We start from the raw sequence: 25,607 nt of genomic DNA, 5'->3' as shown, positions 1-25,607 counted from the left end.
CTGAGTACGTTGATGTGTACTCACCCTTGCTTAAAACACCAAACTCCATGTTGTCCCCATTGCAAACCCAACTCAGGAGAAGATGAGGGCCATGTGGAGGACTTTCAGGAGTTCCAGGACTTCGATGAGTTCTAGAGTAGATTAGCGGCAAACCCCTAGTCAGCTGCCTGTGAAGGTCTTATCGTACTACGTTTCGTTCAGTACTTTGATGTTTTGGACATCATGATGTAATAAAAGTACTACTTCTTTCCGCTATTATTTGAGCACTGTGTGATGATGTCCAATTATGTAATCAATGTATACGTGAATTTCTGATCCTGACACGTACATGGTTCGCATTCAGTTTGCCTTCCAAAACCGGGTGTGACAATATACATCATCAACTTGTTGTTGGATTTCTTGACCATTACTTTCTTGGCCAACCACTCTGGGTGTGCAACTTCCCTTATGACCTTGGCAGTAAGCAATCTATAAACCTCGGCTTTTGCACCTTTGGCCTTCTCTTCAGACATCTTGAGAAGCTTTTGCTTACGTGGTATGACACATAGATCCACATTTAGAGCATGCTCTATTATGCTTTTGTCCACTCCACACATGTCTTTTGCTGACCAGACAAAAACATCCTTGTTGTGAAACAAAAACCTTTGGAGATTAGACTCTTGCTCTGAAGTTAGTTGATTGCCGAAGAAAACCATCTACTCTGCAACATCATCAAAGAGAAGTACCAGCTTTGCCTGATCCGCCAAAGATGCCTTTTCTTTTACTGGCTTTTCAAATTCCTAGATTTGCACATCAGCTTCATCTATGTTAAGACAATCTTTGGCTCTTGCAGGGTCCCTTCTGCCCTTCTTCCTGCCTCTTGGCTACCATAAACTGATATGACCCCTTGATTGTTGGGTATCTTCATGCAAAGGTAAGCTGAATGCAGAAGTACTTTGAATACATTGAGGGTTCCTCTTCTAATGATAGCATTGTATGGGAATTCCATATCAACAATTTCAACATGACTTCCTCTGTTCTTGTGTTGTTAACATAGTCGAAGGTAATAGGCATAACCAACTTTCCTAGTGCGATCACCTCCTATCCTCCAAAGCCACAGAGAGGAAAAGCTGAATCTTGGATCTTATCTTTGGGCTCTTGCATTTGCTTGAAAGCCTTGGCAAATATGATGTCTGCAGCACTGTCTGTGTCAACTAGGACATTGTGTACCACGAAGCCTTCGATAACACAAGAGATAACCATGGAATCCATATGTGGATAGTCTTTGAGACGAAGGTCATTCTGAGAGAAGTAATAGGAATATGGGGACACTTGGTCCTAATGTACGGTCCTTGGACACCTACATGGTGTACCCTTCTTTGGGCCTCTTTATTTTGCCTTTTGTTGCTAGGTTCGAAGCTCGAGCCCCTAGTGATGGGAAGCATAAGCTTCTTCATGGGTGTTGGCGAAGCTTGATGGCTTGCCATGCTCTTCGTTGTGGTGTAGCTTGTTGTGGTTGTGAGATCACCTTAGATGGGCGCCAATGTTGGTACTTGATTTCAATTCCCCTATAAAGGCATCAAAAATCAAGGCAAAACAAGTTAAATATTAAAACCTTCATCCTTTAGTTTAACACTTCTTCGAAGCGTTTGTACGAAGGACGAAGGTTTCCAAAGAGAAACGTAAATGAAATGATATGAAAAAGACAATGTAAAGCTCTATATAGAACTTATCTCATATTCCTTAGCATTTTTATTCCATCTTTTATATCAAACAAGTCTACAATCATACCTTCGGCTCCTTAACGCAAGGTGGCACAAAGATTCTTTGAAGGCTAAGCAACACGAAGCTATGGCTTTTGAAAAGGTATCTTATGCATGACACTGTTCACCTATTTATAGGCAAGATGAACAGCCTTTGTACAAAATTACAATCATGCCCCTCAAGGTTTTACACACATTGTTTACAGACGATATCAACACATCAATGTATTTTCTCTTTTCTTTGCTACGCAGGTCTTGGCCTTCGACACGTAAGAGCTTCTTCTCAGCTTTCACTCGAAGCCCATCTCCTTTTCCGAAGTGATCGACTTCTCCGCGTACAGGCGAATCTTCTTTATATGTCGTTTGGACCGAAGGTCAGCTTCGTCCATTGATTAAAGTGTACCTGAAACACACTTGTTTGTGCCGAAGTGAAGGTTAAATGAGGATCTTCGACATAATAGGCCCCCAACAAGCCCCTCCGAGATTCAGATTAGCGGCTTCCAAAATGGTCTGACACTGGACCGGTCCAGTGCACCACAAGACCCTCCGTCACATTAGCTAGCCATTGGCCGCCGCATGAAGGCTGAAGTAGTCATTGGAGAAGCGGTCCGGGGGCACACCGGACCCTTAACTCTAGACGATCCGGTGAATTTTATAAATAAAATTCTCGAGACTGGCGAGTTCGTACAGAGGGGTCTGGTGCACCACCGGACCCTGAAGTCTGGGCTCACTGTGAACCTGGTCCACATTGACACCAAAACCAACCCAAGTTAGGCTCTTTTGAGCATAACTTCTTCACTTTGATTTGGCCTTTCTTGTGATCTTCCCTACGACTTAGACAAACATTGTTAGAGTTTACACTACAGGAAATCAATTAATTCCCGTCGGCTAACAACCGACGGGAATAAGCCTTAAACCGACGGGAATTACTTATTCCCGTCGGTTTAAGGCTTATTCCCGTCGGTTGTTAGCCGACGGGCGTCAGATGTCGGGGATACGGTTATTCCCGTCGGCGGCTGACGGGAATAATTAATCCCCGTCGGCTAGTTAATGACCGACGGGAGTTATGGCTAATCCCCATCGGCTGACTGGGCCGACGGGAGTTATGGCTAATCCCCGTCGGTTGACTGGGCCGACGGGGATTAACTGGGCCGACGGGAGTTAATAGTTAATGCCCGTCGGCTATGGTCAAACCGACGGGAATTAATTGGGCCGACGGGAGTTAATGTATATTTCTGCAACACCAACACCAAATTAGACATTTCTCTACAGACAAACATATGACAAAATATATATATCATCCACATGAACATACACATCACAAAACATATATATCATACACATGAACGTACACATCACAAACGCATTATAGGTTAAATCCGTCACATAACATACACAAACATTTCTGATACGAGTTAAGATCAAGTGTTTACACAAACATAACGTCCAGGAGTTAAAAACATAACGAGCACGAGTGTTTAGAGATAACCACCACTTGGGTGGTTAGAGCTTTGGCCGCTGCCGCCACCACCACCAGGAGGAGGGAATGCGAAGAGCGAGTCAACGAGTGTTTAGAGATAACCACCACTTGGGTGTTTAGAGCTATGCCCGTCGGCTTTTGCTCTGGCCGACGGGAGTTAGTTTAGCCGACGGGAATCTTTAAAATTCCTGTAGTGTTAACCAATTGAACTAAGTCTATGAAACTCATCTCTTTCTCAACTTTTCTCCAGAATTTGAGTTGTGGATCAAACTAACTCCAAGAAATAGTTCTCTCTACAAAGTGAGTTAGAGTGCAAACACAAGTGCTCGAAACATCGTAAAAGGCATATGTAACTTATCTAAATATTCAAACCTCATAGTTTTACCCTTTTTCTCCAATTTCACTTTCTGGCCTGTTTTAAGCTCATTTGGACTTAGAGCCTTCAAATTGCGTACAAGTGACCTTGTGCTCATATACTTAGCAAACAAGTTAGTCCAAGATATTGTGTTGGACATCCAATCACCAAAACAGGTAGAAATAGCTAACTAGCCCATTTCCCTTTCAATTTTAAGTTAGTGTCCATTATCTTTACATATCCATACAAAATTTTCAGACTAAATGTGTAGTCTAATTTTCTCTCCATGTTTATAATCTTTTTACAACTTTCACTAGGCGCTTCTAGTGGTATCAATGGAAGAAGGCATTGTATTTATCCTTGACTCCTTGAGAAAGCCAGTTGATGACTTAAATGGAATCATAGACCTCCTTAAAGAGTAATTCTTACCATTCGAAGCTAACTCTCTAAACCTCTAAATCATTGAATCATGCATGCATGAAGGAATTATAATTTTCATTTTCACATCGCATGGAGTCGACGACACAAATAGCATGTCATCCTGAAAGAAACTCTTTAGATTAGGGCAAACTTTCCAGTACATTTGTAGATTCCCAATCCCTCGAGTTACATGCTAATAATAATTCATAACTTTTCTTGATTTCCATGTTTGATACAAGAAAAAGGGAATAACCTTTACAATTACTACGTTTGTGAATTTATTCACACATTTATAGTAACAAGTCATTTGCCAAAGATATCCAGATACATCAACATTATCTATAGTATTTATGTTGATTTCCTATTAATAGAGTATCTTAGCTTGTAGTTTTATGCCATAACACTTTTTATTAATGTTATTGGCAAATGACAGGAAATAAGAATGAAGGAAGAAGTACTCGTGGTGGATAGGATAGAAGCCATTCAAGAACAACTCATGGGGTCTATTAATAGAAAGGTAGTATATAAAGAAGGACAGTTCCTTTATGATGGAAAAGCTCTTGATGACGCAGAAGATGAAGATTCATATTAAGAACGTAGAAACGAGAATATAGTTAGAAGTTAGGAAACTTTGTCGACATTTGTATATATTACTATTGATTTTTTTAGATAATGGGATAGAGTGTTCCCAGCCTACATCACGAGGATGACGGCCTGTCATGACAACACCACACCAACAGATCCAACTCAAAGAGCCACAAGCGGCGATACAAACCCCAAACGCAGTTGGGTGGACAGCAAAAGTAAAAACAACTCTCACAGAGCGATCCTATTACTAAACTGCCACCCGTGAAAAGCGAAGATCTGCATCACTGTCGTCTCAAGCTTCCTGCAGGCCTCCCTGATAACCTTGGCGTCTTCCTCATGCCTTTGAAGTTGCGCCCAGAAACGACACCAGTAGGTTCCTCTGTAAAGTACCTGCATGTAAGTTTTGATCGGACTTTTATTAAAAACCACATCATTCCTACTTAGCCAAATTGCCCAGCATATGGCTATAGCCCCTACTAGAATCTTTAGTCTATCCTTGGGGGAGAATCCCCGGGCCCAAAGATTAAAAAGATCATAAACGCTACATGGTGTCCTTAACCCAAAGGTTAGACTCACCGCCCGCCACATGAATTTGGCAAAGTGACACTCAAAGAACAGATGTTGTATGGATTCATTGTAATAACAGAAAACACAATTTTTAGGACCGTTCCAATTACGCTTAGCCAAGTTGTCTCTCGTGAGAGTAACACCCCTTCTCAAATACCACGCGAAAATCTTAATTTTCAACGGTATTTTCATCTTCCAAATTGTCTGGTCCTGCCGGCCATGTCCACTACAAATCATTATATAGTATAGCGATTGCACTGTGTACTCTCCGTTCTGGGTCAGACCCCAACGGAAGTGATCTTTCGCAGGGTTGAGGGACACATCAAGTATCAAGGCCACTAGTGAGTTCCACTGCCTCAACGTATCACCTTGTAGACCTCTACGAAAAGAGACATTAAGGGGAGTAGAGCTGAGAACATTGGCCACTGTAGCATGCTTTCGCCTAGTAATGTAGTAAAGGGAAGGAAATCTGTGCTCTAGTGAAAAATCCCCTAGCCACTTATCTTCCCAGAATCTAACGTTTATCCCTCTATTGGTCACAAACCGCCCATGTGAGAGAAAAAGCTCTTTTATTTTCATAAGACCCGACCAAAAATGAGAGTCTCCAGGTTTCACCTGCACCTCTCCAATAGTCTTGTTACGAAAGTATTTTCTCTTTAAGATCTGTTGCCACATTCCCTCTTCGTTGGCTAGCTTGAACAACCACTTAACTAACAAACACTTATTCTGGGAATCAATATTCTTAATCCCGATCCCACCTACCTCTTTTGGTTGGCAGAGGACGCCCCACTTTGCCAACCTATATTTTTTCTTTTCATCCTCTGATTGCCAGTAAAAACGAGATCTAAGAAAGTCAATCTTTTCCAGAACCTTACGGGGTATTTCAAAGAAAGATAACATGTATACCGGGAGACTAGAAAGAACCGAGTTAATAAGGACTAAGCGTCCTCCCACCGAGAGATGCTTTCCTTTCCAGCTACTCAGTTTCTTTTCTATTCTCTCTATAACACTATTCCACTCTGCATTCCTAAGTTTTCTGAAGTGCATAGGAATCCCCAAATATCTAAAGGGGTACGCCCCCGCTTTACAACCGAAAAGGTCTGAATAGGCCTGCTCATGTTCTTTGGCATCCCCGAAACAGAAGATCTCGCTCTTATGAAAGTTTATCTTGAGACCGGACAGTTGCTCAAACGCACATAAAATGAGTTTGAGATTTCGAGCTTTGTCAAGATCATGATCCATAAAGAGTATTGTATCGTCTGCGTATTGGAGGATGGAAAGACCACCGTCCAGCAGGTGAGGGATAACTCCCTCAATATGCCCCTCTCTCTTGGCACGGTTGATAAGAGTAACCAGCATGTCAACAATGACATTAAACAGGACTGGAGATAACGGATCACCTTGTCTTAGACCTTTCTTTGTTTGAAAGTTATTTGTGAGCTGGTCATTAATCTTTATGTTCACGTGACCTCTTTGGGTGAAGGCCTCAATCCAATCACACCACTTGTTCGAGAAACCTTTCATCAGCAAAGTTTGTCTAACAAAAGACCACCGTACTTTGTCATAGGCTTTCTCAAAATCAATCTTAAACACTACCCCATTTTGCTTCTTACGATGTAATTCGTGTAAGGTCTCATGAAGAATCACAACACCTTCCATGATATTACGACCGGGAAGAAAAGCAGTCTGGGTAGGGCTAATAACCTTGTGGGCCACTGTCATTAGCCTATTCATAACCGTCTTGGTAAAAATTTTAAAGCTAACATTCAGCAGACAAATTGGTCTATATTGCTCTATCCGGGACGCATCATTTGACTTTGGCAACAGAATAATCGTGCCAAAATTCAAGCTATGCATCGGAAGGCAACCTAGACCAAATTCTCTGAATAAAGCCATCAAATCGTCCTTAATTTCTTCCCAAAAAAATTGATAAAATTCAGCCGGAAACCCATCCGGCCCAGGCGCCTTGTTTTGTTCCATTTGGAAGATAGCCGCCTTAACCTCCTCCATAGTAAATTCTGCCGTCAGCAAGTCGTTTTCCTCCGAGGAGATTTGAGGAATGTCTTCTACTCTGGAACTGTCCAAAGTGATCGTTGGATCTTCGGAACTGCCAAACAAGGATTTATAATATGAGGTAATATGCTGCTTAAGCGCAACATCACCCGAAATTTCCTTATCCCCGTCATGTAATTTGAAGATCCTTGTTTTCCTATGTTTTCCATTTGCCACTAAATGGAAAAACTTGGTGTTTGCATCACCCTCCAACAAACCTTTCGTTTTCGCTCTTTGATACCATTTTAATTCTTCTTCTCTGAGGAGGGCCGCCAGCCTGTTACGCATAAAATTCCGCCAATCTAATTCTTCAGTAGTAAGAAGGCAACTTTCTGCTTTCTTATCAAGAATGTCAAGGTCTTGGATAATACGTTTTTTTTCCTTTTTATTTGTACCACTGACATTTTTTGCCCAACCCCTTAGAAATTGCCTAACCTTCCTTATCTTGTTTTGCCATTTTTCCATGGCCGATACCCCACCATTATCCCTACACCACAGACTTGACACCTTCTCCCTAAAACCCTCCCTTAAGAACCAACCCAACTCTAATTTGAAACTGGGAGGGGAGTAGGTTGAAGTGTCAATGCCAGTGCTTAGGATTAGAGGTGTGTGATCGGACACATCCCTAGAGTGGGCCACTACGTTAGATCGGGGATACCGTAATTCCCACTCAGTGGAAACCAGTACCCTATCTAATTTTTCGTAAGTGGGAACCGCTCTCGCATTAGCCCAAGTATATTGTCTACCCGAGAGAGCCAACTCCCTTAGGCAAAGTCCGTCAATTACGGCATTAAAGAGAAAAGGCCACCTCGGATTGTAATTGTCATTGTTCTTCTCGGACGCATTGCGCAGCAAGTTGAAATCCCCTCCAACCATGACAGGTTCAGTGATTTTACTAACCATGTTCACAAGTTCCGCTAAAAACTGTTCCTTAAGGTGGTCTTGGGCGGGGCCATAAACGCAGACCAAAGACCACTTAAACCCATCATGTTTATTTTTTAACAAGAAACGGACATGGAAATCTCCTTCATCTATGGCACCTATGTCAAAAACCGAGAGTTCGATCCCCATAAGAATACCTCCCGACCGACCTCTAGGTTCTTTACAATGCCATAGAAAGTCCTTCCCTGCACACAGATTTTTGAGGAAAGAGGTCGAGAACTCCTTTTTAACAGTTTCAGACAGCGCAATAAAACTAAGATTAAACTCCTTAGTTAAATCCGCAACAAAACGATGCTTCTTAGGGTCTCCAAAACCATCACAATTCCAAAACACCCCTTTCATTTTAACTTTTGTTTTTGCACGATAATTTCTTCTTACTTTTTTTTCGATCTAACTTTCTTCCTATGTGTATCACTACCTGGATCCAGTGGAATTTGACCAACCGCCTTGTTGTCAACTCCGTTATCCATTAAGTCATCCATGATACCCCCACAAAGATTATTAAGAGTAAGTCTGTCTAATTCCTCATCTGACTCCTCATCCACTATGTCATAAACAGTCCCTTCTACCACGCCATCCCGACCCACCTGACTCACCATACCTTTATCATAGCTATTAAGAACCTGGATTGACTTAGCTAAATGGGATTCCTCTACACCTAGAGAGATACCAATCGCGTCAAGATTCGAAATAGCCAAGTTCAAAGGAATTTGCAAAACTTTATTACATGAAATAGAGGAGGGAGATGGGCTGTTACCTCCATTACGTTCAGCCTTCAGCCTTTCAGCACGGGCCAAGGAGTTTTCATCCATGATGCTCGTCCTTCGCTTGCGACCAGCTGCGACAGATTGTGAAGCTTCTGGAATAGCAGCCAGCTGCTTCAATTTCTCACAGTTATCATCAGGCGATTGCATCAACTCTGGACTATCCATTGGCACATGATCAGCTATAACAGCCCCAGCCAGATCGGTGACAGCAGCAGCCACCGCAGATTGCTTAGCCTTCCCGACAGCATCTCTCATCAAAAGCTTCTCATCATCAACAGCATTCCCGTCCATGCTGGACACCAACGGATCTGCAGGAAGCTCCTGACCGAATCCCAAAGAACCATCAGCTAACATCCCATATATCGGCTGACCAGCAGAGGTAGTGACTTCCCCGAGAGTAACTGATTTGTGCCCGGTATTATCCCCACCGGCCAGCTTGTTAAGGGTCTGATCACTAGCATTTTCCTCCCTGTTGATACCATCTTTGTTGTTCCTATCAGGACCTTTATCCTCACTTTTACTATCAGCATCATCTTCAAAGAAAGAATCATCATCAACCGCCATTGGGACCGCTGTCCCTGCGCCATTTTCCACCCACAAGTGTACCTCGTAGATGACCTTGGCTATTTCGACATCCACCGCACAGGGAATTGCCTGTGGATCGATCACACTGACCTGCATCCTACATATGCCATGCTGTCTGTAAAACGCCATATCAACATCGGATGCAACCCCCAGGGTCGAGCCAACACCCCAGATGTGAGGCACCGTGCAAAATTCAACCGGCAACCCATTAAACTGAATCCAAGTATCAACCAGCTTAGCTTTGACACGACCTCCAGATGAGCATACCTTAAACTCAAGAGTCGCCTTCTGCGTTTTAGCCCTGACCGGACCCCATTCAACCATTCTATTCAATTCCGAGGAGGACTGAAATATGGTTTTGAAGGTTCCTTGATCAATTTGATCCACTTTCCACGGTGCTAGGTGCGGAAGGAGCCTCTTAAGTTCACATACCACATTGTCCAGAGATAATGCACCATCAGAGACAAGGATCAAAGCAGCTTTCGAGTCCCCCTTCTGTTTGACCAATTTCTTATTGGTAGGGATGTGAAAAAACCCACCCTTGCTGATCGCAAAACCAGCCGGGACAGCATGCACTTTTGGCGCATTGAAAACAGGGCACCGTTGCTTGATGTGTGAATCGACGTCACACACTTCACAATACAACTTCGCCACACAGTCGTTCATCACATGGCCCTTTGCGTAACATCTATGACAGTGTGCCTTGCTCTGAATTTTCATACCTTCCTCCTGAACGACGTCCTTGTTTTTCATCTCACCTTCCCGGGCTGCGCTCTCCACTTGGTCCTGCGGCCCCTTGAGGCCCTCAGTACCCTGTGCCGATCCACTGCTACCACCCTTGTCCGCCTTTAATTCCTGGATCGCCGCTAAAGCCTGCTGCAAAATTGCCTCAGCCTTGGCCGGTTGATCCTGTGCGATTGCAGGTCCAGCGGATGGTACCACCACGTTAGCATTGGTGGCTGTAGTAGTCTGCCTAGCAGCGCCCAGGGCACCACCTTCTTGATGTGGTCTGGACTCCCCCCAACCTCTCTGCAAGCCGCGGTACCCCCGCCCGTATCCCGGTCTCGCCCAGGATCGGCCGCGGTTGTTGTACTGTGGACCGGCATGCCCAGGACGAAAATGGTGAGGACCATCATACTGGAACTTGCCTCTCGCCATCGGGCGCCCTGAGCCAGCGTCCCCCATCTTGCCTCCTTGAGCCGGCGGCTGCGGGTTCTGCTTCTCCATCGTCCCCGGTGGCCTAGCCTTGACTGCTGCAGCGTAGGATGGGAATCCTAAGCGGCGAGTACTGGTACTAGGAGCTCTACGGAGTGAGAACAGCGAGAAAGACTTTTCGAAAAAGGCCACAAGACCATTAGGCGGCTTGTAGGGCCTGTAACGATTGAACTTCTGCTGAGGCTCTAATCCGTAATTACTGCCCAGGCCCATAGGCTGGCGCTCTGTTACGCTCTGCGACTGTCTACCTTCTTCTTCGGGGTACTTTAGTCCGCTGACATGTGGACCCCCCACACTGTTTGTCTTCCTCCTCGGGTCGGTGGGAGAAGGAGTGGTCAGAGGGCAAGCCATGGTAGGCCATGCTCTCGCCCGACGACTCCCATTCAAGCTAACCGAAGCACGAGATGGACGGCAACCTGCTTCCTCCTCAAGCATATTTTGGCGACTCACCGATCTGCCGCACGACGACCCCCGCATCTCACCGTTGTGCATCACCTCCAACGATAGCACTCCCGGAGAATGCGAGCCCGTGCTCGAGAACGCAGTACCTACATCCCTGCTGTGATTATTGTTGGCCATGGGAGAGACCGAATTCATCTGCCTCTCCGCACCGACAACATCCCGCTCAATATTGGAGTCATCGTCAGATTCTCCCTCAGCTTGAAGGACCCAGAAACGACCCCTAGGTCCCTCCGTCAAGGCAGCCACCGACGATGAATCCACTGAGAAGACACCTGCTGTATCATCCTCACGGTCTTCATCCTCCAAATTGGACACCGAACTTACCTCGTCGACGTGAGCCCCCACCTTCAGCCCCGGTGACCAGCCGGGAGCCAGCGTGAGGCGCCTGACGCGCCGAGACGCCCTCCCCAATGCCGGGCGAGCACATGATCACCGCCGCGACCGCGCCAGCTGGCGCTCCGGCCGCGACTCGCCCGCCGCCGCCACCGGCGTGTAGCCTCCTCTCGTCGGCGGAGCAGATCGGGCGCTCAGGTCCACCGGCTCCCGGCGGCGGGACGGATCTGGGCGCTCAGGTCTCGATAGCTATCCTCAGGCCTCTAACTTGTATTGCTTAGTCCCAACGCTGCCTATCTGGAATGGCCAACCTCGTAGTTCAATTACACAGGTGAGGATATGTTCACTCCTTCCAAAGTGAAATAGTGTTGCGCGTACAATTAAAGAACAGACATATATATTACTATATTTTGTCTATATGAATCTACACATGCATACATATACATATATAATTGTTGAATCTACACAAGTACATAGTGTGGCGGAACCAATTATTCCAGCTCAAATGCCTTGGAGCTTGTCATCCATTCCTCATGTATAAATATGTATGTTAATAAATATACAATAATGTGTGTGTTTCACACACTAATCATTTACCTAAACTAATCGTACTCTAACAAGAACATGGAAAGGCTTTGTTCGGTTATGGATCAATTTCAGCCTGGATTCAATCTTGTTCTTTCCTAAAATACAGTTCAGTTAGCCCACTTCTCTAGTTAGGCTACTACTCCAGTTTCCGTGAAACCTCCTCACATTTGTGTGGAATCATGCCACTTCTCTAGAGTCATGGAACTAATCCAGCCTGAAATTTATAGGACTGCATATAGAGGCGAGAGTGTTGGTCTGTGTTTCTTGGTAAGATTGGCTACAAGTTTACTGATGCACTTAGCTCGATCCCTAGCAACTGAACGTTTCCTGGTAAGATTGTAATTGCGCACTTGTTATTTATAGATGAATCAGACCACATCCAATGGCCGTGTATAGCCTCGCTTCAGCACACCGGCGTGTGTGAGCAGCGCCCAAAGGTGCGTGACGAACTCCCCTCCTCTAGCAAGAGCTTCTAGGTGCACTCGGGCATCGTCGGACGGCGAGACATACAGCACCATCTCTGCCCAGAAATCAGAGAGGACCTTCCACCGCAATGTGGGTTCCTGTATGCCATCCATCAGATGCCTCGCAAGCCGAGCGCCCTGCACCACGAGGGGTGCTTCTTCATCAGCTGCACCACCACCATTGGTGGTGGTACTGTCCATGAGTATCTTACACCTCTGCTCCAGGTTCTTGGCCCCTTTTAGTAGCTGTCCTGCTTCGTCGACTGACTGTTCCAGTATGGATTCCGATATAGCGCTGTGGTCGGGCAAGAACCTTGGTGCGAAAGCAAGGAGGTGCATGCAGTACTCCGACAAAGTGGAGGCCGTCGTGGTTGCGACTTCTTCGTCCTTGGCTTGTGCTGCATCGTCCAGCTGCCAGCACAGGGTGGTAGCAACGTGCCACACAAGTATTGTTCGAGTCACCGATCCTTGGGTGGAACTAGCATCACATGCCCACGCGAGCCGAGCATGTACGCCATTGTTTTGTAGCGATGTCACCCCATTGGTGAGGTAGCCGTTGCTTCCTAGTAGGGACTCAGCTATGGCTTTCTTAACATTTTTGGACAGCTTGACTGAGCTCTTTCGCCCCTTCTTCTTTTTCCTGGCCGGGGCCTTGTCCATAAGACCCAGAGTAGCATAATGGAAACAACAATCCCTAAACCAGCTGCTTCTGCGGCCCAAGTCCTGGAGGAGACAGTACTGCCCAAGTGTATCCTTCCACGGCTGAATCGCCTTCAACCTCACGAGACGGCCGATGATCATCTCAAGGCAGCAACCGTTTCTTTGCGAGGATGGTGTGGAGATGTAGCTCAGTATCAGCGCCACCTTGAACCAACCAGAGGCTATGTACAAGTAGAGCTGGTATAACTCCAGGAATGCCAAGACGACCGTTATGAATACGGTGATATTAAGAGAGCGGTTGTAGTTCTTGATGAGCACGTAGGTGAGCCATGAGCATAGGGCAAACATGACGACGGGTGGACAGAGAGCCATGTATCGTCCCTTTTGGTGGAGGTAATAGTACCTTGTGTAGTACAAGTCATGGATAAAAGCTAGCTCTTCCTCGATGACCCTGAAGGCTCTCTCATGTGGGGCGTCGTCGTCCCCGGCGAGGAGGCCTTTGAAAACCAAGTCATGGGTTTTCTCAAGGTGGGACTCTGAGAGCTCGAAGCCAGCAAACCTTCTGTTGAGCATCTTGGATAGCGCCATGGAGAGGCACAAGTCCTTGAGCAGCTTGCCCCGTTTGCCAAGGTGCAGCAGTCTGCCAGTGCACTGCCAGACCTGCTCCACCGTGGTAACATTACTGTTCATGCGGTACCATGGTGTGCGCCCATCAGCAGGCTGCTTCTTGGCGACGACGCAGTACTTCTCGCCATCGACAATGTAACTGTAGCCTTGCATGGTGACGGGATCGAAGGGCACCAGCAGGTTGTCCTTGTGCTGCATGTATTCAGCAATCACCTTCACCTCCCTGCACAGGTAGGACTTGCTCACCATCCTCATGGAAGCGATCCTCACGTAGCACTTGACAACGCCGACAAACAGGAAGGCGGCCAGTGGCCACCACAGGTACTTGGTATCCCTATTGCCGCCGATGGTGTATACAATGACAATGACCACCAAGGATGCCTTGTAGAGGTGTTTCACGTAGATGCTCCTCCAGTCGTCGATGTCGTCGAGGCGGCAGGCCGTGAGGCTGTCCGTGCTGCCGAGGAGCAGAAGCACGAACACTGCCCACACGGCGAAGTCGTAGTAGTAGAAATCCGAGCGACGCATCTCCCCAACGATGTAGCCCACTAGCGAGTAGGAGAGTGTGGAGACTGCCATCACTGTAGCGTGGAGGAGGCTGTTGCTGGACCGCCGGCGTAGCGAACCCAGGACGTGCAAGGCGAACAGGCCGACGACGGCCACGATCACCCAAGCTTTTACAGTTCCTGAATTGTCTGAGGAGCAAACAGGTGTGGAGCGGGGAGCGGGGCCGGGCGCGGAATCCATGGTTTCCTAACCCGAAATCCCAAGCGCATAGCATGCAGTACAAGTGCCAAGTTGTGGAGAGCTCTATGCACGAGGCTGTATTTATACATACATATATAAAACTAAAGATCGAGGATTCTAGATCCGTCCACACTGCATTGAACTTGTCAATAAAAATGCACCGAGTGCCCCCACTTGAGCAAATTATGCGCACTTCTTCGAGTTTCTCAGAGACAGTGATGGATTAGCAAGCGACTCGAGGCACTTGCATAATTTTTTTTGCTAGATGCCCACGGGTAGCAATCGGAAACATACATGTTATGAAAGCTTTTTTTTTCTCTATATGCTTATTCTTTATGTGTTGGTAAAAAATGACATTATTTATGTGCTTATAAAATAAAATTTTGTGATAGAAACAAAGTTGAAATACCAAAGTAAAATGAAGGCCGGTTGTGTACTGTTAGTGGCCAGCTGTTTTGATGTACTCCGATTGATCCTATAGTGCAATTATATATCATCTTGCTGTAACTTTCAATAGAGCATGGGGGTCTATTTGGTTCGGCTTTTTTTTACCAGTTTTTTCTGAGAATTGGTTGTGGAAAAAAATATGAGTATCATGAGGATTACGTGTGAAGAAAGATTAAATGGTCTAAAGGGTTCAAGATCTAGAAAACGATGGATTACTACTATCGTGACGACTCGACCGATTACATATTTATATTGATTTCGGACGGTTTTTACTAAAATGATTCTTATGAAACAGACTAAAAAGTTAAGACGTTTGGCTGTCCGCATCAGCTTTTGGTAGCCAGAAGCTAAAAAAAAGCTCAAACAACCAGGACCAATGGCAAATGCATGCGTGGGTTGCCTTCAGCGACCATTATTGGAAGCTGAAAGATGTTGTAGCAAGAATATTTCAGTGGCACACCTTCTTGGTGCTTGCTTTCTTTCTTTATGCAGACAGCACCTGTAAAGGATTGATATAAAGTAAAACAACCCACAGGACCTAGCTAATTTGCGCTACGCTATTCATGGACTAACACCTCATGTATGTGTCATCACAACGTCACATTAACATCCCCGCAATCTTACGTACGGTGGACACAAGGTTAAGATTGAAACGACCCTGCTCCAATATCTGTTTGGTTGCAAGCTTAGTAGATATATCGGCGATCTGATCTCCAGGGGATATGAGCAGGACTTGCAACTCCAAGAGCCACTTTCTCCCTAACAAAAAATACACCTCACTACACCACAGAACACTTTTACCGACCCTTATTATCAACGGTCGGTGTGTTGGTAAAACGCGATGACAGACTGTGGGTCGCTAAAGCCTTATTTAACAACTCACTGAGTGTCGGTAATTGTTTTGTTTATAGCGTCTTTAGAGGGGTCGGTAAAAGTTTCTGCGACATCCCGCAGTCGGTCGGAAAAAAGGCGCTCCGGCCAGCTGGGCAGCCGCGAAAACCTGGCGCTAAAAAATTTCCCCATCTTTTCATCTCCCTCCATCTTATCCTCTCTCTTCCTGTGTACTGGACACTTCGTGTACAGCGCATCTCAGATCTAGCAGCTGGGCAGTCGCCGAGTCCTGCTGGGCAGTGGGCACTCTGGCCAGCTGGGCACTCCGGCCGCCGCGCAGCCGGGCAGCCGCCGCGCATCGCCGCCCAGCCGCCGCGCAGCTGTGGTGCGCTGTCCCGCCGCCGCCCCTCCTCGTCTGTGCTGCGTGGAGCCCTGCCGCCCTCCTCCACATCCGGCCTGCGTGAAGCTGCGATGCCCCTCTCCTCCACGACCGGGCTGCGCGCGCCGAGCCCCGCCTACCCTCGGCGGCATGCCTGCGTCGAGCCCACAAAACAGTATTGCTTAAACCTGACTTCATGTACAGTAGCTGTTGCTCTGGGTGAAATATGCGGCCAATTTCTTCCCTCCGATCCCTGTCACCACAGCCTTTCCATTTAATTCCAAATTTTTTCAACTGTGCAACGAACCCATCATCGTCAGTACTATGTTGATCAAAATGCACCACAAAATTGAAGAAAATGCATGTCTGTTATTCTTGAGCTGGGATTACCTGGCCAGCTTCATCCTGCCTTTCTTTATCACCACTGGCTAGCTAGTAGCAAGTATGGTTTCTATGCTGCTGCATGCCAGGACAGGAAATTCACTTTGTTCCTTGCATTTGCATTATGGGTCCATTTTGTAAATCTCTTCACGTTAAATTGCTACTGAAATTTGCCTCTCTTTTTTCAAGGAAAAGTCAGGTCTGCTGTATCGTTAGGTCTGCTGTATCGTGTGTGCAGTGTACCTAAATAAATATTTTCCCCTGAAGCAGGTGCATCATTTGATATGTACTTAGTGGGTGGTTGCCCTGAATTTGTGACGGGGGATAAAGAATTGCTAAAGTTAAAGCTCTATGCATAATTCAACGATGAAAACAATGATGTGTGATTAATTATCAGCATATATTAGTGGGGTTTGGTAGCTGTAACCTTTCATTTTTGGATGGGCTAATTGCAAGTAATTTGTTTGGTTAAAATCCATGAGGTCCTGAACAGATGGCATTGATTTTTGCCCATATATCACATATTTGCTTACAGGGACATAGTTGGGGATCATCTTTCATGTGGTAAACTGCAAATTTGAAAAACTTCATGTTACCTATTTTATAAACACTAGGCCATTGCGCACCATATTCTATTTTTTTGGCACAAGTTGTATGACATACAACAATTTCCCATTTGCCCAGTTTCTATTTTTTACTAATTGTTAACCTATATATAAAGCATGAAAAGTAATCAATTGATTCAACTAAAACTGAAAAGTTCTCCCCATTTTCAGATCTGATTCCCTGGTTGTGAAGAACTGTAACAATCAAACGATTGTTGAGCTGAAGTAGAAGGTAAATTCACCATCTTTCTACCTTATCAAAAGACTAGTTGTTAGGTTTCATGCTGTTCAGTAACTTTTTGAGTGTTAATTATCTATCTATATTTTCTGTGCTTCTTATATGTTTTAGATTTTATTTCTGAAAGCTGTTTCATATCCCACAATAAGTTGCATGGATAAATCGTGGATCGACAATGAGGCTAGGTACAATATAACTTTTTCAAAACAACTAAAGGTGTTCTTTGTAGCTATCTTGATAATTAACATAGGGATTATGTGTAGGGAGACAAAGGCCTATATACAAGGGGTGAACAGTTTTCTAGCTTTTGCATTTAGAAATTCCGCAGTTGGGTGCAAGATATTATGTCCATGTAGGAAGTGTGTTAATTCCTTTTGGAGAGAGGCTAGTGATGTGCGAGAACACTTGATATGTGATGGATTTCTAAAAGGATACAGAACATGGACTTTACATGGAGAAGCTAGCTCCTCTTTTACGAACCATGGTAGTTATGATGTTCCTGATTTCATTGAGCAGCCTAGTGAAGATGATGAGATATCAGACTTGCTTAGGGACTTAGCTTGTGGTTTAGATGACAGAGGTGATATGGAAGATGACGGATCTTTTGAGCCACCTAATAAAGATGAAACAACTATTCATAAGCTAGCAGCGGATAATAGTAAAGAATTGTACCCAGGTTCCAAGTACTCAAAGCTACGTTTTCTAGTTCGGTTACTTCACATCAAACTTCTTGGAGGTTGGATCGATAGAAGTTTTAACTTGCTGGTAGATTTACTTGCGGATGCCCTACCTACAGGTTCAGAACTTCCTAAAAACTTTCATGAAGCTAAGAAATTGGTGAAATCTGTTGGAATTGGGTACAATACTATTCATGCATGTGAAAACAATTGCCTTCTCTTTTGGAAGGAGAATGAAAAACTGAATTCATGTCCAAAATGTGGTGTCTCACGTTGGAAATCAGAAAAGAAGAGTCTAGATGGAAAACGTGAGTACAAGGTTCCTAGAAAAGTTCTTCGCTATTTTCCTATTAAGAAAAGACTCCAAAGATTGTTTGTATCCTCTAGAACTGCAAGTCTCACTAGGTGGCATGCTGAACGACGAATAAAAGATGGTTTGCTTAGACATCCTGCCGATTCCATTTTGTGGAAGGATTTTGATCAGAAGTATCCAGAATTCGCCGCTGATAGTCGTAATATCCGTCTATCATTTGCTACTGATGGGTTCAATCCATATAGGACTATGAATGTTAGTTACAGTATTTGGCCTGGCATTTTGATTCCATTCAACTTTCCACCTTCAATGTGCATGAAGGATTCAAATTTCATCTTGTCTGTGTTAATTCCTGGTCGATCCTCTGTTGGCAATGATATGGATGTCTATTTTCAGCCACTTGTTTATGATCTACTTGATATGTTTGTTAATGGCGTGAGAACCTATGACGCTTCAAAGGGTGAATACTTTCAATTGCGTGCTGCAATACTTTGGACCATCACTGATTACCCGGGTCTAGGCAGCGTGTCTGGGTTTGTTACATCTGGTGAGGCAGCGTGTCCTGATTGCCACTCTTTGATCTGTTCCCTTAGACTTGGAAATGGTAGCAAGACTTGTTACATGGGACACCGCAGGTTCTTGCATCCAGACCATCCATTTAGATTTGACACTCATTCCTTCGGTGCCCAAACTGAGTTGAGACCAACACCTCTTCCTCTGTCAGGAGAGCAAATTTTGGAATGCACTGAAAATCTAGAAACAGTTTATGGCAAGAAATCATCTGGTAAGGCAACAAGGAAAAACGGAAGGAAGGGGAACCATTAGTCTTTCTGAAAAGGAAACCTATTTGGTTCCTTCTTCCATATTGGAAGGACTTGATATTTCGATATAATTTTGATGCCATGCACATTGAAAAAAATGTGTGTGACAACATAATTAATACTTTATTGGACATAGCTGGAAAATCTAAGGATAATTTGAATGCTCGCTTGGATCTTAAAGTTTTAGGTATTAGAGATGACCTTCACCCGGTTGAGCTAGAAGATAATCAATATTATTTACCTCCTGCACCCTACTCAATGAGTCCTGGTGAGAAGAAACTATTTTGTCGAGTGTTAAAAGGGGTGAAGTTTCCTGATGGCTATGCAGCTGATATACGACATAATGTTATTGTTAAGGATAAAAAGATAACTGGCCTTAACAGCCACGGTAGCCATATTCTTCTGCAAGACTTATTGCCACTTGCCGTGAGAAGAGTTCTCCCTACTGAAGTGTGTGTTGTTTTGGTTCGTTTAAGCAACTTTTTCAAGAAACTGTATTCCCCTATTCTTCGAGTAAGTGACATGCAGCTGCTACAATCTGAAATAGCTGAAATCTTGAGCCTTTTAGAGACTATTTTTCCTCCATCATTTTTCACTATAAATGTACATTTGATGGTACATCTGCCTGTCCAAGCAAGAATGGCTGGTCCAGTCCACTTTCGCAGCATGTGGCCAGTGGAGAGGTAATTTGCATATACATGTTGCAATATAGGAAATAAGTATCAACATTTTTAATAACTTGATGTTGTTATATAGGTATCTTAAGAAATTGAAAGGCTATGTTCGTACCAAAAGTCATCCGGAGGGATCAATTATGGAGGGTTCTATGTTTGATGAAGCTCTCACTTTTTGCTCTCGGTATTTACAAGATGAGACTCACTTTAACCAAAGGGTTGGAAATCATGATAGGCTGCAACCTGAAATCAATGTTACAACTCCGTTCTTTCACAATGTTGGTCGAGCATTGGCAGGAAAATGCATTGTAAATCTAGATTACAAGACCTGGCTTCAAGCACATAGATATGTCCTTTTCAACTATCCTAATATAGAACCATACTTAAAGTAAGCTATCCACCCCTCAATTGTGAATTTTGATAGATTCTCTTCTCTTAAATTTTCTATTGGTCTTTTCAGCAAGCATGCTCTTTACCTCTCCACCATTGGGGTTCGAAATAAACGTGAGATCACCTGCATGCATCATAAAACCTTTCATGAGTGGTTTAGATTGCATGTAAGTGACAAACATAAGTGAAATTTTCAATACACTATCAATTTAGCTTTTACTTTAAACACTAATGTTGCTAATCACAGGTTGAGGAAATGTGTGAGGAAGCTCCAGAGGAGATCAAAATTTTAGCTAAGGGGCCCATGATGATCGCACATCAGTATAACAGCTATACAATAAACGGCTTCAACTTCCATACACAATCATATGATGAGAATAGGTCTGTCCAAAGTAGCGGGGTAGCTCTAGTTTGTGAGACAACACGTTTTGAGAGCGGGAATAATGATAGCCACGTATTGAGGAAAAACATCTATTATGGTATCATAAAAGAAATTATTGAATTGAATTATCATCACAAAGGGAATGTTACACTATTTAAGTGTGATTGGGTTGACAACCGTGTGCACAACAAATGGGTTAGAACAGATCAATTAGGGATCACCACAGTTAATTTCAAACACTTATTCAATACGGGTAAAAAGATATCGGATGAGCCTTTCATTTTAGCATCTCAGGCATCTCAAGTTTTCTATGTTGCTGATCCAATTGATAGTGAATGGTCTGTTGTCGTACAACCAAAATCTTGTGATTTGTTCAGAAGCGATGAGGCTGAGAATGAAATCATTGATGATGGTAATGATGTAGTTATGTTAGTCCCTGATCTAAACCCAAATGTATCCGCTTGTGTGGCTGCTGGATGTGTCCCATCTATGAGAATAGAAATAGATGGTGTGATTGTTAGTGGAATAAAACATGGGAAAAAATCTAAAAAGTAAGTTTAGTTATTTCTTATGTTTCAAATATAGTCGTTTTCTTGCTGGAAACTTATGCTTCTATTATCATTTGGTTACAAATAGCTGATCTCATTGTTCCTTTTCAGGAAAAATGGCAAGCGCAAGAGGAAACAATAAGGGTGGCTCATATAATGAGTATGAGCAACAAAAGCTTGAAAATATTGAAAGGAACAAAAGGAGGTTAGAAGAATTCAACATCCCTGCAATCATCAACTCTTTGGGGCAGCAACAAAATCGATCTAGGAAAACTTCAAAGGTAAAATACTGCAATCATCTTTGTTGTATAATCTGTGAATTACCGTAATAATCAACTCTATGTCATTTTTTTAGAAAGTTCAGAACAGAAATACTGTATCAACTGAACGTCCAAACTTGCGACCAAGACTACAAAGAAACAATTGTCAGTTTGATGAAGAACATGTGCTTGCTGATTTGGAGCCAGTAGGAGATTTCCTTAGTAACAATGAAGGTAAAATAGATTTCCATTGACCTTAACAACAATTTGATGATGGAATTAGCTTTTAGACTTGAATGTAATCTGTTATATTGCTTCAGACCTACAGATTGGTGACCAAAGCAATGGTACAGTGAGAAAGAAAGGAAGGGGAATAACGAAGAAAGATGACATATTCTCAAGGACACCAGATATGCCTAAACTCAAAATATCTCTTAATGATTATGGACAGCCAATTGGTGAAAACGCTAGGAAACTTTCAAGTGTTATAGGGTGTCAAGTTAGAAAGAAGATATCAATTGCTTGTGTAGATTGGAGGCTTGTTGATGTTAAAAAGAAGTACGAGCTGTGGACTGAAATAAAGTCATACTTTGATATTGATGACGCTGCCTTAAATTGGGTTACACGCACTGTTGGGAGGAAATGGAAAGAATTTAAGGCAAATATCAAGGAGCTGTATTTTGATCCTGAGCTGACTATAGATGATGTTGGGGAATGTCCAGACAAAAGAATTAGTGATGATGATTGGAAATTTCTCTATAACTATTGGAAGACTTCTGAATTTCAGGTAACAAACTTCTAATATAAAGTCTGTGCATAAACATTTTGATTCCATTATAAAACCAGTATGAGTAGTGCATAAATATGATATTTTCATTATATGTTAGACTCTCTCGAAAGTGGGAAAAGCAAACCGGCAAAAACTGCAGCTGCACCATACTACTGGAAGTGTGAGCTATGCTTGCTCACAACATAAATTGGTAATGCTTGACCTTCTTGGCCAATTCAGTTTCTACTACCTTCAGTAGGCATACAATATAGTAGACTAGAAGTGTTTCTACTACCTTCAGTATAATTATATCGTATATTATAGGCTGTCAAACTAGGACGTCCCCCACGAAGAGATGAAACTTTTATCAAAACCCATACAAGGAAAAATGGTGTTCCTTCAACCTCTGCAGAGCCAATAATGGTAAGTACTCCCTCCGTCCCAGGATACTAGGCGCAACTACTTTTTTCATTGGGGAAATTGGTTCTCTAGCACCGTTACTGTCTCTATAAAATACCATCAAAAGACCTCAGCTCTGAAAAATACCAGTAGAAGTTACACCTCAGCTCAGTACCTTTTTCTCACTAAATTTGGACAGCAGCAGCCATGTACCCAAGCACCCCAAACCCGAGAGCACTATCTTGTAGACTGCACCAAAGCCTCCACATACAAGCTCACAGTCTTTCAAAAATGCATGCCCACCAGTGCTGAACTCGGGGCTGCCCTTGCCAAACATGACATGCTTCCTAGAGCTAGCAACATTCTATGGGGACCGGTTAACGTAATCATCAGATAATGCAGTAGCAGGTGTTGAGCGTGGGGCAGCTGCACGGGCCTAGATGCTACGATTAAGCACAAATTAAGCACAAATACTACTTAGTACAATGCATTCAGCTTAAATTGATCTGAACAGTTATCTAATTTGAGAACGAGTTTTCCAAATCATGCTGATGTAGACATTTGACTTCAGTTTTGAGTGTACCAGCAAAAGAGGAGTACTGAGATATTGGGGTGTGAGCAAAACGAGGTAGCAAACACATAAGCAGTTTGGTTGTACTCCTTTGCATGCATTGTCCCACACATAATCATAATTTAACTCATGTACGTTTCCTTCAAATTCCTCAATCTCATCCCAGTTGATAGGCTCATTCAAATCTGAAATAGGCATTATGTGTAACCGAAGAAGGAAGATTAGAGAAAGGAGTGTTTTGTGAGCTGTACATAAGCATTGGGTATTTATAGAAGCAGAAGCGAGCAATTAGTGGCGCTAAAACTTGCCAAATATTTTTCATACGCGCGCCGATTGAGTTAGGCACCAACAGCTGAAAAATGCATGCATGCATGGACGTGGGAATACATGCAGTTTTTTTAGAAACGAGGGGTAATTAATGTCTTTCTTGGTCTTTGCATTTTTTTAGTCGCGTCTAGTATCCTGGGACGGAGGGAGTATTCATTTCATAATTGGTTGTTATAATATGAATTTTGTGTGGGCATAACCTTTTCAACCAAAATTATATTTTGTAGATGAAACTTAAAGATCTTATTGAAATCTACCCAGACTTGAAAGAGCGGACAATTCAGGAAGGTGATGCATATGCTGTTCTTTGTGGACTGAAAGAGCCAAAAGGATATGTCCGTCTTATGGGTCTAGGCCCGACTCCTCAAGATGTTGGTACTCCAGGATTAAAGTGTTATGCACCAACAAGACTTCAAATGGAGGTTATGGCTCGAAAGAAAGCTGAAAGTGACAGGGATGCTCTAGAGCAACGTGTTTTTGAGTTGCAGGCTCAAATGGAGCAAAGGGCACAACAAGATAGGGCAAGTCCCATGTCACAACACGGTTCCACATCACGTCTACATTTGGTTAGTACTGCTCTTTGTTTATACACAAAGCAATGTTTAACTAGTCATTTATCTCATACATGACTGAAATGTCTGATGTAGGATGCAAGGTTGAATGAAACTGGTGATGCTGGACTAGATGAAGGGGAGGAAGATTATGTTTCTGAAGATGATGTTGATGACAACTTACATGACCAGGTGCATGGTTTAACCTCATCAAGAACAACAGCACACAAAACAACCGCACCAAGGAGTAATGAAACTTCTCGCTCTCAACATGATGCTCTTGTAATACTCTGATCCTTTTCCTCCTAAATATGTACTCTCATCTTTTAGATATTTATGCCATCCTTCTAACTTAACACTAATCACTTGCATCAGGTTGGAAAAGATGCCATATTATATGCCTTGTTGAGATCAGATCAACCTGTGGCTAAAGGAACAATAATTTCAACTAAACCAAACACTATTCTTGCGGGCCAGTCCCTTGGGAGACAATGTTGTGAAGTTATTGTGTCTTGTGTGTTGAAAAGAGATGCACATTTGCCTCGTCCCTATGCCAATATGGAAACTATGGGTGATGCCAACAAGATGTCAATTGCATGGCCATACAATAGAGTAATAAGCTAAACTTAACTTACTATTTTGAATGATATATATGACAAATTAGTGATGAATTCTTATTTGGACAGCTAAAGATTACCAACAAGGCATCAACACCACCTGCAGTTTGAGGTATTTAACATTCAATTGAAATCAATGGTGAAGCATTATTGTTTGCTGCTGTAATATCATAAGAAACAAAAACAACCACTGATTATTCTATTAATTTTGATCACAACTCTTTTCAGGTAATGCATGGTGTAAAAAGCTAGCTACTTGAGGACAAGCTGACATGCTTCGAGGACAAGCTGACATGCTTCTTTTGGTTTCAAGTTCTTTTGTGGGCAACTTTCTATCTAATAGTCATGCAATGTTGCGCAGATCGAATAGGCATGATGGAAAGCTTTTGTAATGTCTAACCCATATACTGTCTCTGATGACCAATTGGGTATATTTAGGAATATTTGTAGCTTATGACTACAACTCAATTGTGGATGTTTAAGTGCTGCCGATGAATCTATGATTATTTGAACCTTGTGACTCATTCAATCTATGTGTTATGTGTGTTGTATGTTTTCACTTAGTATGTGGTAGATTATAATCAGTGATACCAATTGTGAGGCTTTTTTGTATGAAATGAGACTACTGATTATAGCTACTGATTATTGATTAGTAAACATGATATTAGTGACTGACTGTTAGTCGGTAATTGTTGTCATTACAGTCTGACAGTCAGTCAGTAATTGTGGTCATTAGTAACTGAGGATGTGTCGGGAATTCAATCTATAGTGACAGTCTGAGGGTCGGTAATACTAAAGATTCAACAACTTACGGAGGGTCGGTAAAAGCATGG

General features: G+C 43.4%; 2 protein-coding genes and 1 pseudogene across 8 annotated transcripts; 1 reads left to right on the top strand and 2 right to left on the bottom strand.

Moving 5' to 3' along the window:
• Window positions 1–4,621: 4,621 nt before the first annotated feature.
• On the bottom strand, window positions 4,622–11,787 carry LOC100278006 (uncharacterized; annotated as a pseudogene). Its single transcript, NR_157116.1, has 2 exons — window positions 11,500–11,787; window positions 4,622–4,975 (listed from the first exon to the last, which is right to left on the bottom strand). The product of NR_157116.1 is annotated as an uncharacterized protein (transcript).
• A 640-nt stretch (window positions 11,788–12,427) lies between these two features.
• Window positions 12,428–14,643, bottom strand: LOC103630091 (uncharacterized). The gene has a single exon (XM_008651187.3). The coding sequence runs from the start codon at window positions 14,592–14,594 to the stop codon at window positions 12,465–12,467; it is 2,130 nt and encodes a 709-aa protein (XP_008649409.1). The 5' UTR covers window positions 14,595–14,643; the 3' UTR covers window positions 12,428–12,464.
• Window positions 14,644–16,232: 1,589 nt separating this feature from the next.
• LOC103630090 (uncharacterized) lies at window positions 16,233–25,307 on the top strand. 6 transcript variants are annotated; one of them, XM_035960166.1, is made up of 16 exons: window positions 16,459–17,469; window positions 17,587–17,660; window positions 17,739–19,969; window positions 20,043–20,348; window positions 20,421–20,517; window positions 20,598–20,731; window positions 21,392–21,561; window positions 21,636–21,774; window positions 21,861–22,327; window positions 22,428–22,520; window positions 22,634–22,732; window positions 23,834–24,172; window positions 24,254–24,439; window positions 24,533–24,769; window positions 24,844–24,886; window positions 25,003–25,307. In XM_035960166.1, the coding sequence occupies exons 6-15, from the start codon at window positions 20,719–20,721 to the stop codon at window positions 24,883–24,885; spliced, it is 1,785 nt and encodes a 594-aa protein (XP_035816059.1). In that variant the 5' UTR covers window positions 16,459–17,469; window positions 17,587–17,660; window positions 17,739–19,969; window positions 20,043–20,348; window positions 20,421–20,517; window positions 20,598–20,718; the 3' UTR covers window position 24,886; window positions 25,003–25,307. The 6 variants fall into 6 exon arrangements, with proteins under 6 accessions (XP_008649405.1, XP_008649407.1, XP_035816059.1 ...); XM_008651183.4 differs by lacking the exons at window positions 20,421–20,517; window positions 20,598–20,731 and adding an exon at window positions 16,233–16,426 and having other exon boundaries at window positions 17,409–17,469; XM_008651185.4 differs by lacking the exons at window positions 17,587–17,660; window positions 17,739–19,969; window positions 20,043–20,348; window positions 20,421–20,517; window positions 20,598–20,731 and adding an exon at window positions 16,233–16,426 and having other exon boundaries at window positions 17,409–17,469.
• Window positions 25,308–25,607: the final 300 nt, after the last annotated feature.

The sequence above is a fragment of the Zea mays genome, chromosome 6 (assembly GCF_902167145.1).
Source record: "Zea mays cultivar B73 chromosome 6, Zm-B73-REFERENCE-NAM-5.0, whole genome shotgun sequence".
NCBI lineage: Eukaryota > Viridiplantae > Streptophyta > Magnoliopsida > Poales > Poaceae > Zea > Zea mays.
The sequence above is the reverse complement of the archived record's forward strand: the minus strand, read 5'-3'. Positions and strand labels throughout refer to the sequence as shown.